This window comes from Xyrauchen texanus, chromosome 13 (genome assembly GCF_025860055.1).
Source record: "Xyrauchen texanus isolate HMW12.3.18 chromosome 13, RBS_HiC_50CHRs, whole genome shotgun sequence".
In the NCBI taxonomy this organism is placed as follows: Eukaryota; Metazoa; Chordata; class Actinopteri; order Cypriniformes; family Catostomidae; genus Xyrauchen; species Xyrauchen texanus.
This window is the reverse complement of record NC_068288.1, coordinates 24,432,507-24,451,123: the sequence shown is the minus strand read 5'-3', so window position 1 is coordinate 24,451,123 and position 18,617 is coordinate 24,432,507. Positions and strand designations below refer to the sequence as shown.

Below are 18,617 nucleotides of genomic sequence, written 5' to 3'. Positions count from 1 at the left end.
CCGGAGAAAGTTCAATCTTTTCCCCGGACACTACATGCAACTAATAGACGTGCCGCTGACCAAACAGAGAAATGCCAGTTTCGGAGTATAACCTGCATAACCCGCTTCCTTATTATTTTAACTTTAATAAAGGATGCTTTAAAGATATAAAGCGGGGGATGTTTCATTGTGAAATGGAATTCGGCACAATAATGGTTTTATCTCGATTATCTTGTTTTCATAATCGTTGGAAGCCAAAATCGTAATTGAAAATCAAATTTGCTTAATCGCCGAGCCCTATCAGAAGCGTTGGGTTATAGTTTAAAAGTACATCATATTTATATTTTTTAGCACCAGTGATCGTATCGCTTAAAGAAAATTTATTTTTAGTTTTAGTTTAACTGCTGTAGTCAGTATGGATGGCATTTATGCTGACTGTCTTTGATTTTTGGAGCTTCAAAAGAGAAATCGCCATTGACTTGCATTTTAAGGACCTAATGAGCCAAGATATTTTTCTTCAAATGTGTTCTGGTGAGAAAGAAAGGCATACACACCTTGGATATCATGAGGTTGAGTAAACAATGAGAGAATTTTCCTTTTTGGGTGAACTATCCCTTTAAGTTTTCATGAATGACCATTGTATCTGTGGCTTATCATCAGGAATGCATCTAAATTACTGCTCCTCCAGGCAATAAAATAAAGACTGAAGACAGAATCCAAAAAAAGTTGCTGCTATGGAATGTGCTATATACATGGTTCGTATGTATGAAGAATGGAAGCCGGTGGAGTTTCTGGTGCCCCTCTAGGTTAAAATGGTGCCCTCGTAGGGAGTATGTGCACTATGCAGACTGCATAATATGCACATTAGGAGCAGCGGCACTGGTGAGTAATACTACATTGAAGATGAATAATATCAAGAAATGTTCAAATAGTCCCTTACCACATCCTTCACAGTTCTAGCAATAAATGCTTTTTGAGGTATTAATAATAAAAAGTGTATATCCTTTCTTATATGCAGAGAAATTTCCTGTCCCATGACTTATATATATAATTATTTTATTTCTTCAATTATTTATCTTATTTATGTATACATCTGTGATGGTTTATACGTATTTAAAAAAAAAATAATTATTTCATTTTCATATTTTTTTTCCTTCACCTGTACTTTTTGTCTTTATGATTGTGGCAGAGGGGGCGTGGTCAAGCGCCCGTCTGGGAGAGAAAGCGGTAAGGACGCTTGCACCTGAGCTAAATTATGTTTAACACCTGTCTCTAATTTCAGTGAGCACGGGGAGAGTGGTTTAAAAGCGGCCACAGAGCCTCCAGGAGTGAGAGAGACTGGCGCAAGAGAACTCAGTGTTCCAGAAAAGTGCTGAACATTTTATATGTGGAAGTTTTGTGGAAAGAAACCTAATATTCATTAAAGCCTTACCTATGGGTTTTTTGAAAGCTCCATTTCCTGTGTCCTCCTTCTGAGAAACATTTCACAATGATCAGTAATAGTATTCATATTTGGTTGGATCTATTTAAGTTCGTACATCTTATTGAACATTTATATTGAACCTTCTGTTTTTCAATAAACAAATTCAGCAAAATAAGTGGACTTTTAGATGACCCCTTACACACCTTATGAAAAATGTCCAACTTATATAAATATTAATTTAAAGATCTGGAACGATTCCACAGTGACACCATCTGACCAGCTTACAGGACAAATCACATCCCGTATTGAGTCAATACAGGACACATCATTTCATATTTAAATATGGGACGATGCTGTATTTTACAGGACGGTTGACAACCCTTTCTGGAGGTCTAATACATTCTCATGAGCAAAGTGTGGATGCGGAAAACCATGAGTTTATCGGGAGAAATTGTAAATCGGGAGGAGGGTGGAAAAACGGGAGAAACCCGGTAAAATCGGGAGTGTTGGCAGGTATAATTCTCAGGATTGATAGTGTTATGATAGTGTTAAAGGGAAAGTTATCTAACCCTCATGACGTAGAAAAAAAAAGTGAATAGTGACTGAGGCTTGCATTCCATCTAACATCTCATTTTGTGTTCCATGGAACAAAGAAAAGTAATATTGTTTTTAAACAACAAGGTGATTAAATCAATGACAGAATGTCCATTTTTGGGTGAACTATCCCTTTAATAGATCACTTTTGGGGAACGGACAGATCCTAGTATGTTCAAAGCATCCATAGAAGCATGTAGAATTATTAAAGAGGTAATAGACCATTATTTGTTTGACATTTCATAATATCCTCCAAACCACAAATGGGATGACTCCACAAAGGGCAGCCTACACAAAGCTGACTGTTTCTTTAAACAAACACCATTATGTTCACACCAGCATTTGGCAGTTTGGAGGAGCCTAAACAATAGATGTGTGCAAATGTGTATGTAGATACATCGAGCACACACTCAGAAAAGATGAGCACAAATCTCTTGAAATGCATTAAAAATAAAGTTCAAACATATTAAAGTGATAATTCATTGCCTATCATTTCTTTTTTCTTCTTCCATGCAACACAAAAGGTGATGTTAGGCAAAATGACCAAATGAGTCATCATTCAGTTTCACTGCTTATTTTTCCATAAAATTAAATGCTGACTTGAGACAAACATTTGATCTAACACCTTTCTCATTTGAAACACACACTAATGAATGCTGGTCTGTAGTCTACTTGTTGCCTCCCATACTTGCCACTCCCCAAAAAAAGACTATCATTAACAGACTTTGATACTGATGCCTTTTAGTATGTAGGTGAAGAGCTCCTCACTGTCAGTTTGCTAAAAACGGGTTGGAGCATGACATGCCAACTGATGAATGCGGTTGTCTGCAAATAGGTTTACCAGTGCTCATTAAATGGCTGCCCTTTTAGGCTCTGTGTGCCATGAGAGAACACTCAAATGAAAAACAAACACACAGAGCTTGTGAAAGGCTACACAGAGAATGCACATGGTGTAAAACAGGATTATTTGGGTTTATTGAAACAGAGGATTTAAAATAAATGCTATGAAGACCTTTGGCAAATGAACGGTATGAGAGGAATGAGGGGAATTTTAATAAGTTCAATTTTTCGGTATAAATACTAGATTTAAATAAAGCTGCTTCCTGCACCCCTTTTTCACAGAATACAAGATGTAATTTACAAATTAAAATCAAAAGCAAATAAACTTTTTTATTTCATGGAAACTTTATAAAAGTTTTAATTAATTTATAGCCATTTACCATCAAATACAAGGAACAAACAGAGACAAAGAGAGTATGAACTCAGCATTAGACACGTTCCACCCACACATTTACCACATACTAATAAAATCTACTTTATTTAAATCCCAACACCTTGTTGCCTTAAGCAATGTGTTAAGGACGCACAAATACAACTCTAATAAAATAATGGATTATAAAGAATACATTGTGAAAAGCTCAGTGAAAACTGATTTTCAAGATGGTAGATGAAGTAAGAGAATTGTAGATCCCCCAAAATGTCACTCTTTTGCCACTGGAGTCAAGTATTCTGTACCAGTTTGTGTGAGTGCATGATGGCCATGTAAAGGATCCAAATGGGTCATTTATGAGCGGGCCCATTTTGTGACGACTTTTTTGGAATTCTGAAGAATGGATTTAAACATGGTAAAAAAATACTAAATTGGTTTCCATGTACTATAGTTTTAATGGCTGCTGTGAGAATTATACATTTTAAACCTAAGGTATGCACTTTCTGCACAAGTAGTACCACCAACCGGAATTTCAAAAACAATAATTGTTCCAAATACACCGCCGACTTCTGTTGATCGAACAAACAGATAGCCCCACCCCCAACTCATGCCATTGGTTGAGTCAAATGTTGTCTAGAAGAGTACAGTATTTGCAGTTTTCATGTAAATCAACCTACAAATGGCTTACTTATAGTTTTCACTCAATATCAAAGGAAAAGTTCACCCAAAACATGGAACACAAACTAAGGTATTTTAATGGATATATGATGTCCATACAATGCAAGTGAATAGTGTCTAATCTTTAAGCTAAAAAAAGGACACAAAAAGAGCATAAAGATAATCCATCCAGCGGTTAAATCCATGTCTTCTGAAGCGATCCATGCACAGTGCGCTAAATGGCACTAGGAAAAGGAATCGAGCTTGGAAACATGATCTCCAAAATAGTGCTGATGTCAAAGTGAATAATGGAAAAGGAGTTATATTTTGGTCTGTTCTCCTCCAAAATAGACTTACTGACACCACAAAGGCAAAAACATTTGTATATACTTTTTGTCTGTGATCCGCTTTAGAAGATAGATGCCTTTGTAGGCAGTAGAAAGCAAGGCAGCTCACTAGTTTTTGGAACATAACAATATAAAGATGTAGTTCAATTAATTTTTTTTTAAATTAAATTAAATGGATCTGACAGGCCATATTTCTTCCAAGAAAATTAAGCACAAAAGGTAAATGCAACAGGTTTTAACACTGGAAGTTTGGTCCGAAGTGTTAATATGAAAGCTGTCTTGCAGACTGAGGAGTGGACCGTGGTCTGACCTGAGACTACCTGTAGGAGGTTAAATTAAATTAAACTGTGGCATGGTTTGCATGTGTGAGAAATCAACCTATACTCAGGTCCTTGCTTCTTCATGAAGCCAAAAAACTTGCTCATGCATTTTTGCTGATTTAAGAATGATGATAAATAATCAGTTGCACGCGCACGCACACACACACACACACACACACAGCAGGGGAACATAAGTAAAGCTGCAACTTTCCCCGTGACCAGCTATCTTCTAAAAAAACTGTTTGCAAGTATAAGATAGTCGCCTTGGTCAGAACATGCATATCTGCTGAATTATGGCATCCGATGATGCACAGAGACACAAGTGTCATTCACTGCGGTGCGCATAATGACACCAAATTAATAAAAAACACACAAATATAGCGACCTGCATTGTGTTTTCCATCATGTGCACGTTTGTGATGACGCAAGTTGATGAAGAAAAACATCGGAATTCAACAGAATCTGAAAGAGTCTGAACCCAGACCAATGCTGCGGGGGACGCCGGAAACAAATGCACTCGAATTTGGACCACAGCAATAGTGCCCAGTATAAAAACCACAGTATACAGATAGTTTGTAGCCAAAAGTGTATCAACAACCTCACTTTGTTCCCAGAAATTATTTAAAGAAATATGTGAGACTACAGAATGTTCTCATCCTTCACTTGAGCGAGTCAAAGGCAAAGAATGAAAGTTTAAAACTTGCACAGGTTCATCTAATCCAATCCAAATGTATCCCAGATGCTGAATCACGCAAGTCCAATGGGCTTTAGGCTGTCAAAGATAATTCACTAGATTTGGATAATCAAACAAATCTCCAACGTTCCAGTGCTGTTCCTGGCACTGCCAGTTTGCCTCAGGAATCTCAGAGAATGTAGTGAGATAATCCACTGAAACACTCAGAGAGCAAAAAATAAATACCATACAATGAAATGTTAAACAATTAATTTAATCAACTGCACCCTGCAATCAGTCTATGACTAAATACATGTATTCTAACCTTTCACTTCTGTAGCAGTGGTTAAGTAAAGTTAAGTTTGCTGCATAGTCTAAACCTTCAATTGCACTCCCTTGTGTACATCACACTTTTGTGTAGCATTCTTCAGTTGAATATATTCTTGCTTTTGTCCGTAAATCTATGTAACATTCTAAATGGGCTTAATATAAACTTCAAGTAATGAACAGTTTATAAGCTAGACCTTTTGAAGCTCTTGTTTAACACTTGTCAACATATAATTGTCACATCATTAACAGATCTCTGTCACTTGTTACATGCCTAGAGGTTTGGATGAAATCCAGCCCATGAGCATGAAATGTGTACTTTCACCAAGACCAGTACAACATCTCTGTAAGCAATGGAACAATTGTTGAACAATTTTAACAAATCTCCAAAATCATCCGATCACAGAAGCTATCCGATTCACTAGCGCTGTGACCCAGTTCTCATACTATCCATTCGAAATGCAAGATAACAATTAGCACATCAAGAAATAGTAGAGAAAGCCAAATGTGTCCAGATTACATACTTTTACAAAAGGATTTTTGTGCATCTGTGCATGTTTTTGGGCTAATGCTGAAAACCTCTTGCACAACAGGAGTTCATAACAGTTCACTTTTGATTTATTAAGTAGAAGAAAAGTGTTGTGGAATGTAAGTTAAAGCCATTTTTAAATGTATGAACCTAAAGGTTAAGAATAAAAAAATATTTTAGTATAATTCATTTGTAACACTTCACAATAAGGTTCTATTTGTTAACATTAGCAAATGCATTGTATCATGAACTAACAACTAACATTATATTTTATAGCATTGTGCATCGTTTGCTCATGTTAGTTCATAATGCATTGCATGGTTAGTTCACCCAAAAATCTATATTCTCTCATGATTTCCTTACCTTTAAGCCATCCCAGATAAGTATGATTTTCCTTCTTCAATAGAACCAAAATTAAGAACTTTTTCAGCCCATTTCAACTCTGTTTGTCCATACAATGCAAATAAATGGGTGCCATCAGGCTGCTGGCTGTATGACAGTCCAAAAGGCATATTTAGGCAGTATAAAAGTAATGCACATGACTCCAGTCGATCAATTAATGTCTTCGGAACAGAATCAATACGTTTGCGTAAATAAATAAATAAAATAAAACTTTATTAACTTCCATTTATAAACCGTTTCCTGGCAGCAGTCGATCCATCACGTTACCATTGCCTGACGTAAGCACAATGTCGCGTTCATGCGAGAAGTTGGAAGCATGCTTTGCTTACAAGAAATTGAATGTCATGTAGGTATGCAGTATAATGAGGTCACATATGGCAAGAGCTCTAAATGGGTAATGAAAAAACAACAAATTTGCTTCTTTTCTAATTTGCAGATTTGCTCTTGCAATGCCACAGCAAATTACAGGGATTCAAACTCTTGAGGGGCCAAAAAGGTAAGACAATCACTGGTCCACAAAACAAATTCTGGGGATATATTTTTATAAAGAATTAGCTAAAAGAACCAACTCCAGCTATTTTAATTATTCAAGTATGGCAAATTACAATTGTGCAGAATTAGCTGCAAAAATAAAGGGTATTTTGGCGAGGCTTGCTTCTGTGTCACAAATTTGTTTAAATTTATTAACTGATTAGTTCAGTGACCCCTTCTGGAAATGTCACTAAGTAGTGACAAATGAGCTTCTTATGTGCAACGAGTGAGTCATTGAATCATTTCGAGACATTCACGACCGAAATCTGCCAACAGACTCTATAGTTTTTAAGCATTATAAGAACAAAGCAGGTGTACTGTATGCTTTTCCAACAGTATTTAAACTGCTGAGCATGACTTTTATATGAAAATACAACAATACTAGTCAAGCAATAATTTTGAGTTTCAATCATGTTCTTTCATCATTGTAAAACACATTATGAGTTGAGCCAGTGGCAAGCGCTGCATTGCTCCACATGAAAATCGTTGCAGAAAGTGTCATGGAGGAGAGATTTTACGAGTTTGCCACACAAGAAAGCGGGAGATGTGCACAATATTTCACCAAAACGTGAGGAGTTTACATCCCTGTATATTATTTTATTTATTTTTATTTATGCATTTATTTATTTTGTGGAATTTTATAATTTTTCACAGCACACCTTTTCATGGCACACTAGTCTGACACGGCACAGTGTTTGGGAAACACTGCATTAACTGATCGACTGGAGTCATGTGGATTACATTTATACTGCCTAAATATGTCTTTTGGACCGTCAAACAGCCAGCAGCCTGATGGCACCCATCTACTTGCTTTGTATGGACAAACAAAGCTGAAATAGGCTTATACATTTCTTCATTTTGGTTCTGCTGAAGAAGGAAAATCATACACATCTGGGATGGCTTAAAGGTAACTAAATCATGAGAGAATTTTCATTTTTGGGTGAGCTAACCCTTTAATTTATGATAACATATATATATACAGCTTTTTGTAGCACATAGAGTAGTATGTGTTTAAATTAATATTAACCAAGATTAATAAGTGCTGTAGAAGTATTGTTCATTGTTAGTTCATGTTAACTAATGTCAATAAATACAACTTTATTGTTAAGAGTTACTAATTAATTTAGCTGGAATGGGACAGAAGGTCTGTGGTATCAAGACCATTTTAAATACCTTGCTACTCACTCAAAAGTATGTACTTTCCTATCACCAGTTGTACATACCTTCAGTTCATTGTATGAGTATCCAAAGAGGAACAGAGCCCATGTTTATAACTGGCCTTTATGTGTGGAGTTTTATAAATGCATGCTGACCATGTTTAGAGTAATGAATATCTGGAAAAAGTATTTTACTTCACTTTTAAAGAAAAAGTCTCCCAAGTCACTCAAGAATTAATTAATAGAATGAAAATATATTAAATATTTAGGAAAGAACAGCAGGTGAGTGCTCCAAACTCTATTGACCTGTACTTGGAAAAGATTTAGGTCATACTTGGTAAAGGTCATTAGTTTGTTTTGTGTGTGGCACATCTAATAGACCAGCAAGTTTGGGACAAAAACACCAAAATACCACAGTCACTGTACACGTGATGTGGTAACTGTTTACCAACACAAAACGTGATGCAGGTCAGTGGCAGAGCAAGCCATGTATAAAGTTCTGGGTTCATTTCCCAACATGTTCATATGTGAGGTCTACTTCATCAGCAAAAAATGTAAAAAGTAAATAATGGATATTTGTGATAGGAAGTGCACTACACCTCTAAAAATTTGGAATTATTGTTAAGACTTGTGGTTAAGGCTTGGAATGGTAATGCAGGTTCAAGCCCAAGTAGCCGAGACTTTAGCCAAAACAAAGTTCCTGAGAAAGTCATACCACCAAAGCACCCTTGAACAAGGAAATTTAGCTGAATTTACTCCAGGGTTATTGGCTTCTATAATAAATTTCCCCATGAGGATCAATAAAGTGCATCTATCTGTTTATACAGTCAGTCGAAGATTAAACAGTATGTTACTGAGGCTTTCTGCAAGGGAATGCAGTACAGTACCTATAAAATATCAAACTTATTAACAAATGTACAAGAGGTTCTAGAAAATGAAAAAGATGACTGTACTGTATATGATGGCCAGGGAAATCAGGCTTAAATGGCTCATGGATATTTTATATTAACCTTGAAAATTCTATAGATATTGTACTTAATTTGTACTCTACTCCTTGTGCTGCACCCCCACAAAATGCCACCCTGGGCGACTGCCCATGTCGCCCATGCCTAAATCCGCCATTGAACAACGGAGATAACCATCACAATAAATGCAGAATGGCAGTGACCTCTCTGAAAATGTTTGTGTGCCACTGACACGCTCGCCTTGTAAACTATTTGCAAACAAAGTAGGAACATGACCATTGGAAAAATCAGATGCAAAAACTTTCTACATGGTGAGGTTTGTGTTCTAGAGGGGTTCCTGTTTCAGTGAGATAAAAGAAGTTAACTTTGTTTTACGGTTCAGTGAAGGCCATTATTGTAAGCAAACTTGGCAAAAAGATTCAACACCAGGGACTAAAAATAAATTATTATTAATTTAATTTCGTTCTGAGCAGACATTTTATATTTCGTTGAGGTTTCTGCATTTTGCAGCCTTTTCAAATAGTAACTGGTTAGACTAGGGATGTAAATTAATAATCTAGAAGAGACCATTCGTCTGTAATAGTTTGATATATTAAGCTTATCAATTGTTGATTAATGTGTACAAATACATTTAGTAATCTTCAGCAGATAGAGAAAAGTCTGTCTATTCAGTCATCCGTGGCTAGAGGCACACTTTGTCACGTCTTATCAGCAACACAGAATAAGAAGCATAGCTGGTAAAGATGAAGCAGGGGTCAATTTTATCATTGTGCATTTCTTTATAGATGAAAAGTAAATATTCTGCACAAAGCATACTGAAAACAACTAAAAATATATTCATAGGAAAATAATAATACTCACATTTCTTAAGTGTATTTATTAAAAATGATTAGGCTACATGCACATTCTTCAGAGGCTGTTTCATTTTTTTCACGTTTCCAACTAAAATAAGAATTGTAGTACTGTTTTTCCATTGTTGATGTTTTTATTTAAAAAAAATGTGTATAGTATTTTTCAATCTCAAGCTGTTCACCACTTACAGTTAATTACTGTTAAATATTAATTGAATTTCTTTCATTAATGATAATGATTGTCGATTAGAAGAATTTCTTGCAATTTGCAAAGAAAATTTCTCTTTTAATATCGCTTTTTAGAAGGAAATAAAAGAATGGTTCAATGGTTCTTTTTAAAATGAAAGTACTCTGTGCTTAGAAGAAAGTGCTGTGCAAGAGAAACAAGTGACCAGGGCCTTGTTTCCCAATAACCATTATCTTAGCATTAAAGAGCATCTTCTACATGTGATTTTACAAACATTTGTTATTTTTTTACATGTGTTTCCTAAAACTGCACTTAACATGAATGTATGAGGGTGCACTTTAAGTGCTAATTAAGAGTGTTGCTATCCATATACGTGAATAGTCATTGTACTGTAACTTCATTATATTTGTGTATAGCTTTATAAACATTTGTAATTTACCTTGCTACAAATATTTAAAGATATTTTTGTAAAAGTACAACCTAATTTACGACAATCGTATTTTGTTTTGCAATAATTTTTGCAGAACGTTCTATTTCATTTACATTCATGCATTTGGCAGACGCTTTTATCCAAAGCGACTTACAGTGCACTTACTACAGGGACAATCCCCCCGGAGCAACCTGGAGTTAAGTGCCTTGCTCAAGGGCCCAACAGTGGCATCTTGGTGGTGCTGGGGCTTGAACCCCTGACCTTCTGGTCAGTAACCCTGAGCCTCAACCACTGAGCCACCACTGCCCACCAATTTTACACAATAATATTTTTTCACAAATGGCTCTGTGGGTCGAAATGAGAGTTTCCAGGATCAATGAAGACAGCAGACGCCCAGTGTATGATCTTACAAATAACTAACATTAATTTAATATAACGTTCAATTACTGCAGGGGGCAAAATAAGGAGATATGTAGAAGATGTGCTTTAGGGTTATTCACCAATCAAAGGAAGGTCTAATCTTTACAAAGGAAGGTCTACCCTTTACTCCCAAATGTGATAATGGTAAGAGCAATGCCGCAAAAGATCTACACAACCTGTGGTGTGGGCGAGAGCACCCTTGGGTGTCAGAGAGGAAGAGGAGATGAGGATAATGAATCAATATAAAGAACATTTTTAAAGAAAGTCATTGACTTTTTTCCTTCTCTCTCAAATTTTTATTTATACAGTTCTCTGCAACAACAATGCCACCATTTTGTTATTACGAACTAACGCACAAATAACTTAACCGTTTTCCAATTAATTTCTCTTCATCCAATTTTGACTAACCATTTAATGCATTTATTATTATTATTATTACCCTTATCAGTTAAAATAAAAATGAATAATACACATATATCCTGATATTTAAGTCCCAATATAAAGTAAAGTATTTATTTGTATAAGGTGTAATTTGGCAATTGTCCTGCAGGTGTCTGCATAAGTCTATGTCCTTACAATGATCTTTGCTCTGTAGGATTACTCCAGGGCACACATAAATCTAGGAGCATCTTCAAGTTCTACTTAAAGGGATAGTTCGCTCAAAAATGTAAATTCTCTCATCAATTTACTCACCCTCCTGCCATCTTAGATGTGCATGACTTTTGGTCTTCAGCAGAACACAAATTATGATTTTTAGAAGGCATCATAAAAGTAATCCATACGAAGTGATATTATAGGCGTGGGTGAGAAACAGATCAATATAATTATTTGCTAGAAATTCTTCTCCCTGCCCAGTAGTGGGCGTATGCATAAAGAATGTGAATCAGCAAAGAAGAAGAATGTGAAAATGAAAGTTAATGTGGAGGTTGACTGAGCAAGGAGGAGAATGTATAGTAAAAGTACTTAAATATTATATTATGTTTCCCACTCACACCTATTGTATCGCTACTTCTTCATTGATTTAACCACTGGAGTCATATGGATTACTTTTATTTTGACTTGTGTGATTTTTGGAGCTTCAGACTTTTGGCAGCCGTTCACTTGCATTGTATGGACCAAAACAGCTGAGAAAATCTTCTAAAAAAATTGTAATTTGAATTCAATAGATGAAAGAAAGGGTGAATAAATGATGAGAGAAATTTCTCTCATCATTGGGTGAACTATACCTTTAAGATACAATGGCTTTGGGAAACGAGCCACAAAACTAAGATGAATCGTAAAATGTATTCTACAATCTACTTATAGGCTTACAATGCTTTTGGGAAGCGAGGCCATTGTCTGGAAAAACAAGCTCAAAACAACATCAGCCACATTATGCCCACTAATTGACAAACACCATCTCCATAGCAGACATGTTTGCATCGATTCCTGTGTTTTAAGCCTTCCCCTGTGGCGTGACCGGATGTGTGTCATGTTAGCAGAGTGGGAGACCTGTGTTCGTATACTGCGTTGAAACTAGGTAGTAAATGCGTTTGCATAATAAGTGACAAGCACAATTCCGAGGTTCCATTTTTACCTCTAACATTGCACTTTTACTCTGATGGTTAGGTTTAGGTTGGTGATTTGGATTATGGGGTACAGTTTATAAAACATGCATTCCTCTTCCCTATGTTACTGCCTGTATTAGAGGCATTTCAACCAAATTAACCAGTTATTAACCTGTTACTACTATTAACGTGAACATTCATTCTGTTTTCGATTACATTCTACATAAAAAAACACACTTTGACATTACTTTGGCCAGGCACTAATTAAAGAAACCTTGATGAAAACTAAATCGACTATGCCTAATCTTTTAAATCTGGTGCAAAGGTTAATTTATGGCAAGATTTGCCATTATAAGATCCATCAGGAACAACAAGTGATTTTAAGAGCATCAATGAGGGGGTAAAAGCTTCTGTACATTATTAACCACTCTCACCAGTTCTTGAAGTGTGACAGCATCTGCAGGGCACACCAATATGTTTCCTGATGAATAAACTTCCAAAGACCGGAAAAAACACAGACCCACTCAGCTTTGCCATCTCCAAACAATCCTGCATGCTAACAAGTCAAAGTTTACCACGAAATGAACCAACTTTTAAGCTCTTTAAAGACCACAGCGATGGCAGGAATGTCACATCTGAAATACAGAGTATGTAGGGGTGGTCACCAGAGTTTTAGGCACAGTAAAGTTCTGCCCCATTAATCATGCTGAATAGCTAGACTCTGAGCAAAGTATGGCTAAGAATCATGCAATTCATGGACAAAAATCAGGCAAATTCCACACTGCAAGTAAGAGCAACTCGTTTTCTTTCCAAATTTATCTGCAAGGTCCTTCAGGGTTGATTATTAACAAGAACAACACACAAAAAGTTTCGGTCACCCAATTACTTTCTGAAGAAAAGTACAGTGCAAGAGCCCAAACTGCCATTTCCCCAAAATAAAGAGACCACACTGCCCATAATGGAAGTTTACAACTAAATTTTTTATGTTTATAACTTGTCATAATAGGTCTACATTGGGACTTCATTCTCAATAAATTACATCTGTTCTGAAGGAGATATTGGTGGTATTGTTGAAATCTGTTTTGTTTTTTTCAAAATAGGAATGAGGTAATAAACACAAATCCTCAGTTAATCATCTGCTTATTTTGAAATGTTCCGTGCTTTGGATAAAGGATAATGTGTGCACCAGATTTAAAACTGAGGCCAAATTCTTTGTGTTTGTGTGTGTGTGTGTGTGTGTGTGTACACATCTGGGCGATAACAATGTGATATCTGATGGTATCAGATGGTAATACCATGGCACTTTAAGATACAATATCCATATTTATGTACTATTCTGTATTTACATGGTGCTTTAAAGTATTTCAAAGAATACCATGATACTCTAATGGTAATTTGATATATGATAACCATATATACACAATCAGCCACAATATTGTGTAGGTCCCCCTCGTGCTGCCAAAACAGCATCAAACAGCATCTAAGTAAAGCTCAAACCAACCCATCTGGCACCAACAACCATCCAAGCGATTATCTAATCAGCCAATCATGTGGCAGCAGTGCAGTACATAAAATCATGCAGATATGGGTCAGGAGCTTCAGTTAATGTTCACATCAACCATCAGAATGGGGAACAAGATTTGATATCAGTGATTGGGACCGTGGCATGATTGTTGGTGCCAGATGGGCTGGTTTCAATATTTCCATCACTGCTGGCCAGATTGGTTTGAACAGACAAGTCCACTGTAACTCAGATAACTGCTCTGTACAATTGTGGTGAGAAGAATAGCATTTCAGAATGCTATTCTGAGATGCGGGTTGGCGCTGTTATGGCAGCTCGAGGTGGACCTACACAATACAAGGCAGGTGGTTTTAATGTTGTGGTACAGTACAATTGAATTTAATGGTGCTCCAAGGTAGTTCAAAGAATACCATAGGACTACTATGGTACATTACAAGCCTATATGATTAACTTGTTCATATACCCTTGTCTTAACATGGTGCCCCCAGTTAATGGTACATGTCTAAAAAACATTGTAATGCCATGGTACTTTTTATGTGTTTTCGTGTAGCTACTAAATACAAAAATGTTTCCATATTTCAAAATATTCTGTGAGCATTTTGGCAAGGGAGAGCACACAACAAATGATTCAGCAGCATGTGCGTGAACTTACTGAGTCATTCAGATCGAATCGCAAACCGATTCAGACCAAGTGTGCCGCAAAAGCCCTCAAAAGTGAAGCCAAAACGTCTCGATCGCCCCCGGTGACTGGTCCTAATATAGGTCATAAACCCCGCCTCCCCATGTTATTCAACGGGATGTGAGACCAACTAAATAATTACATTACACTTCACATATCTTTTTTCCAAAGATAGAAACTACAGTAAATGACAGAAACTATCACGTTGATGTAATTTCAAGTGTTTGTCTTCAAAATAAGTTTGTTTTTAGTTAGTTATTTGATGCTATAAAAACGGTGCTGTGACATCATGATTGACAGCTGTGATTGACAGGTTCTCTGAGCGAAGTAATCACTGAAGCACCAACAGACTTTTTTCGGGATCTTCGGAGGACTGAGGAGATTGGAGCTTTAAATTTAATATCTAAATTTCTATAATTTATTATTTCACACCGTCATAAGTCAAAAGTCAAAAGTGCAGAGGCGTGTCCTTGCAATTGATTCAGCGAGAGTGAGGGCGGGGCCTTGATTTTGCGGCTTTACTTCCTGCTCACTACTGTGCAGGTCTGGTCCCGAAATCGCAACTGCGCAGACTCAAGTCCCAAGATGTCAGCGCCATATCGGAACACTGGCGGCTTCAGTTCTCACCAATAGAAAAGAGAAAAGGTACGTCGTCCATCTTTTTTTACAGTCTATGATTCAGACTGCTTTGCTGTCAAGTGTGACCAATTCATTTTAAAGAACCGATTCAGATGAGCAATTCATTTGTGAGTCTTACATTTTTAGTTCCGATACAAAACTGGCATTAGTAAACAGCGGGTACACGTCATGATGTAGCAGTGTAGCTTTTGTCAAAGCTACGCTGCTACCTAATCAAAAATATAGCTAAGCTACAGAAAAGCTACTTGATTAAATAACTAGCATAGCTACAACCTCGCTACTCAGAAATGTAGTTAAGTTAATAGCTTTGCTATTTATAGCGAAGCTACTGCTGATGTAACACCAGTGGTATGTAGATCAACCACATGACTCATTGAACATAAGACAAAAAATATAAATTGCCATTTCTTTATTTTCCCATTAACTTTACATGTTTTATCTAATTACAATTATAATTGCGATTCTAATAATTAGACTCGGATCCATAGCAAACATTCTTGGTGCAAGGTAAAAAAATAAGCTATACTTATGAGCTCATCCTATTCTATTACACTTTGGCTCCACATTACAATCTTAATAAACACATTACAAATCCATACTAGCACAACTAGTCATGAAAGTTTTCTTTGGGGGTACATGGATGGTCTGATTAAATCAGTTGGTCCTTGGTCTGAAAATGTTTTGAACCACTGGATTAAACCACTTCAGAATATATATGCTTTAAATAATAGCAAATCAGAAGAGACCTGCGTAACTCAAGCATTCCCTCCATTTGCATAGTTTCTGTCACAGTGTTCAATGTGCTGCATCATATTTCTAATTTAAAATTTTTACAAAAAAGTGTATATCTTTATTTTAGAGCATTCTTTCTTTTTGGGGGTACAAAACTTAAGGAGCACAGGAGAGCTGATGAGCAGATTTAAATACCCTAAATAACTTTATACTCTAAATAACATATTTTCCTGTTAAGGCCATACTAAACAGCTGAATTGTTAGAAGAAAGGGAGAAAATTCAACATTTTCAAATGGTATTTTATAAACCTAGTTTGAGGCAGTTACCGGTCGCAGCTGCAATCATTAAGAGAAAGTCCATTCTTTATGACACATGAGAAACCAGTAGATGCCTACATTTAATTTGTCCATTACTGATATTCCAACTCACCCCATTAGCCATCTGATAGTTGTTATAAACAATGGACAATAGTGTTTTATTATTGGAATGGGTTTGCAGTTCAATGCTGCCATTTGCATATGCTGACTTGCAGGATTGAAAGATTACATTTGAAAGTCTCAGAAAGCAGACTATGGGCTTCTGAAACGAGTTCCTCCTAAACAGTGTTCAAGCTATCTATATACAAAATGAGAATTAATTAATCTCAGGACAGGAAGTAAGCTCAGACATTTTGAATAAAAAATACATATTTGCGTTGGCCGGGAATCGAACCCGGGTCAACTGCTTGGAAGGCAGCTATGCTCACCACTATACCACCAACGCTCCACGAACACCGAAACATGACATTCAGCTCTAACGGTATCCTACAGCTTTTTAACTTACACCGGTTATGTGCCAACTAAATACATGTATAAGTTCTTTCTATGGCTTTGAATGAATAAAAAATAATTATTATTTACTTGAGCAAATAGTCTACTTTTTTTTTTAAGGATAATTGTTATTATTTATAGAAATTAAATATAGAAACAGGTCAACTCTGGGCATTAGTCGGACTCAAAACTTGAGTTAGTTCAATAGTAAGAGCTTACTTTTCCCACACGTAGAATAAGGCTGATTATTCACCTTGGTTATGACAAGAGGTCCTCCATGCTCCAGTCCACCTCTGAGGGTAAAACCCCATGGTGCTCCCCCGGAGAGGGTCACGTCCACCTGTGTCCATCCCTCACCGCTACCATGATGTTCCTCAAAGCTCACAGATCTGTCTGAACTGTAAATGATCCTGTGATCTCGTTCAGCAAACGCAGAGTCTAAAGGATATTGGTTGACAGTGTCCATTTCAAAAACAGTCAGTTTCAAATAGCAGAATATGTCCGGATTTCTGTTTTATTGTAATAAAAACGGGGGCAGTTTCCTAGTCAAAATCCTACATAGTCCAAAAAGTATGACTTTGTTCATGTTATTCCATGAGATAATTAAATGCAACAAGTAATGGGTTCACAGCTCATCATCTCCTCTGTTTGATGTGTCCAGGACGAGGCTTTGCCCATCATGTGAAAAAAGTATTAAATAAACCTCAAATGAAATTTCCAAAACAAACTTCCAAACTTATATAGTTAGGTTCCCACTGTTGAAAAACACCCCACGATGAATAGAGATGTTAAACTTGCTTCTGTTTACGGTTGTATTATCTAACCCCTTCCATTATGTTAGCATTAGCTAAAGGATTCAGTTCAAAATTCTCTCGCCACCGAAAACAAGTAATTCCTAAAATAATTTAAAAGCATTATTGCGATATCTGAAGAGCTCGCAACCACCCGGATTCAATACGTAAGCGCCATTAATAGAGGATCCATACAGGTTGCGCTGTGTTCATGCTCGTCCAATCCTGATCTAAGTGTATGTATGTGTACCGGTGGAGCTAGTCAGCTAACCGCAAATCAACAAGTGGATCAACACCGCACTTTGTATCTTTTCCCGAGCCACATTAAAAGTTTTCCAACTGCTGTACGAACTGACACTACGAATTTTCCCTCTTAGATTTCATCCTAACGCAGAAAGAACTCTGTGATGAGGCACTAAAGCTGAAATGCTGGATGGCATAAGGCTGATCTGTTGGGTCGTTAGTGGATTACGCACATAGGATGGGGGGAGACTCTTCTACCTGTGCGCTGCTGATAATCGAATCGCATATTAGCAGCAGCAGCGGCCTCTGCTGTTCACTATGTGTAGCCACACTTATTTAAACTGCACAACTATTCATGTGTCGAACTTCAAGGAATATTCCGGGTTCAATTCAAATTAAGCTCAATCGACATCATTTGTGGGATAACATTGATAACCATAAAAAAATATTTCGACTCGTCCCTCCTTTTCCTTAAAACTAAAATACAAAAATCAAGGTAACAGTTAGGATCTTACAGTGGAAGTGAACGGGACCCAATTTTGTAGGGTTTAAAGGCAGAAATGTTAAGCTTATAATTTAATAAAAGCACTTACATTAATTCTCTGTTAAAACTCGTGCATTCTTTAAAATATACATTTTAAATATTTTTTGC

General features: G+C 36.6%; 1 protein-coding gene and 1 non-coding gene across 4 annotated transcripts in view; both read right to left on the bottom strand.

Annotated features, from left to right (window-relative positions):
• LOC127654410 (protein Shroom2-like) overlaps positions 1-18,107 on the bottom strand; it is a 68,457-nt gene extending 50,350 nt beyond the window's left edge. The window contains exon 1 of one of the 3 annotated variants that reach the window (XM_052141571.1): positions 17,185-18,107. In XM_052141571.1, the coding sequence (XP_051997531.1) occupies positions 17,185-17,397 (213 nt within the window). In that variant the 5' untranslated portion in view covers positions 17,398-18,107. Of the gene's footprint in view, positions 1-12,983; positions 13,319-17,184 lie in introns of those variants that run through there. The other 2 variants (XM_052141572.1, XM_052141573.1) reach the window with 2 other exon arrangements.
• On the bottom strand, positions 16,813-16,884 carry trnag-ucc (transfer RNA glycine (anticodon UCC)). The gene has a single exon. It is a non-coding gene; the product is annotated as a tRNA-Gly (tRNA).
• Positions 18,108-18,617: the final 510 nt, after the last annotated feature.